This window comes from Limulus polyphemus, unplaced genomic scaffold (genome assembly GCF_000517525.1).
Source record: "Limulus polyphemus unplaced genomic scaffold, Limulus_polyphemus-2.1.2 Scaffold78, whole genome shotgun sequence".
In the NCBI taxonomy this organism is placed as follows: Eukaryota; Metazoa; Arthropoda; class Merostomata; order Xiphosura; family Limulidae; genus Limulus; species Limulus polyphemus.
Window position 1 is genome coordinate 1,008,666 of NW_013665688.1, and position 2,038 is coordinate 1,010,703.

Genomic DNA, 2,038 nt, shown 5'->3' on the forward strand with positions numbered 1-2,038 from the left:
TTAAAAGGAAGGAGCATAATTACATATATACATTACGTCTTTAATTATCTTTGTTATTCTTAGGATAATCCTCCTGGAAATAGCACTTTGTTTTTCAGAAAATACAGCAGAAGCTTTTGTTTATTTTATTTTACTGTCTTTAGTATAAAATGCAATAAAACTTGTTCCAAATATGTTCAAGCCTACAGTTGTGAAGACTTGCACATATCTGCATTTAACCACTTATAAACTATTCAATTTTTAAAAGTCTTGCTGTGCTAGTATTTTGAAGAAGTATATACAGACCAATTTTGCATTCAATTGTAAAACTCAAACATTTTTATATTAGACTTAAAAGTACATTAGATCATGTACATTAGTACTTGACTTTTGCAGATTTTTGTTATGAAAAATTTTTATAGGTCTATTAGAAACCCAAAAAACTGGACAATCAGGCCATAAACTCTCACTTTTAAATTCACTACAGATGACAATTTTTGATATTTTGTGAATTCAAAATACGTATTTTGTCAAATTACAAATAAACTACAAAAAGAACTGGTATTAATATATGTTACTGTATAAAAATACATAGAAAATGTAAAGAAATTGACAGAAAAGAAAGATACTTTGTGTATATAGATCTGCATGTCTAACTACTTCCTACGACATTTTACTTTTAAATAAAGTAGGATACTGAACGTCACCAGTTTCATATGTGCATGATACACAGTACAAATAAATCTTACACAGTAAAGAGCAATTTCCACGTTCACTTGTGAGAAAGCTTCGTTACTAGCAAATAAAAATTTTACTGGAGAGCATTAACTGCTTATAATGGATACTAGGTTTGGTTTAACTAATAAACACCAGACAGATGTTAATGCACAACAGCCATGAAAATAATATATGAGCCTGAATATAATACTAACAAGAAATCTGGTGTCAAATAATAACTAAAAAATAAATGATTAAGAAAATATAAATGATCAAGCACCACTATCAACCACAACAAAAGATATTAAACAACTCAATAACAGTTAACCTGATCCAAATACAACAGTCAAGATGTCAGAAGTACCTATCATTCCAATGCATATGAAATGGCCTTCAAGTTAATGAACAATTATGAATAAAATTTATTCACTTACAGCTCCAATGTAATTACGATTTTCTCCTTTGAGTGTACTTATAAACCTAAGGGTCGGGATATGTTGTTTTAGATCTATATGATGCATAATTTATAATAAAGGAAAGCTAAGAGCTTCAAATCTAAATATATACATTACAATTATAAATTAATACACACTGAGACCTGAGTCTAGAATTAACAACAGTTTCAGTCATATTTTGAAAATCCATCTTAAAACTTCAGACAAGTAAGTATTTTTGTCACAGATTTAAAAACCTGTGAAACATCCCAAAAAGAAATTTTGGGAAGAGAACTAATCCCAAATTCCTGGATATTGCCCTGCTTACCACTGTGTTATTCTTTTCTAAGACATAGTACAAAGTATAAGAAATAACTAAAAATATTCATTTAATTAATATTTTAATAAATTTATATCCGCTAATTGTAAGTGTAGAGCTATCTCCTCTCCTGTTTAAGTCCTAAGTAAATCTAGTTATCTCTAGTTAACAATATTGTCATTATTTATAATAAATCCTTTAATATCTTATGTGATTAGGTATCAACTCTATTGTTAAGTAACAAAAGTTCTAACTTTTAAAAGTTTCAGTTACCATTCTCAGTAAAATTAAATAAAGGTGGCAATTCTCTCCCAGTCGGTAATTTTGTCCCTGGTTCACGTAATTCATCAAAAAAAGTATGAGCACATGCTTGCAGAGGAGTGATACGAGCTGATGGAGTATATTCTAGTAACTTTGCAACAAGATCAATGGCTTCAGGAGGTGTCCGAGCTCGGAATACCTAAAAATGTTTAAAATTTGTGTGATAAATGATTAAAATAACATAATTCAAACATTACAATTACAAAATAAAGACTTATTATTCTTTTCAGTCTTCCTTAATTTCTGATTTGTTTAAGTACCATACTAT

General features: G+C 28.8%; 1 protein-coding gene across 2 annotated transcripts in view; it reads right to left on the reverse strand.

Moving 5' to 3' along the window:
• LOC106467272 (glycogen synthase kinase-3 beta-like) overlaps positions 1-2,038 on the reverse strand; it is a 47,231-nt gene that overhangs the window by 4,633 nt on the left and 40,560 nt on the right. For both annotated transcript variants that reach the window (XM_013927604.2, XM_013927613.2), the window contains one exon: positions 1,723-1,909. In XM_013927604.2, coding sequence (XP_013783058.1) covers positions 1,723-1,909 — 187 coding nt within the window. The remainder of the gene's footprint in view (positions 1-1,722; positions 1,910-2,038) is intronic.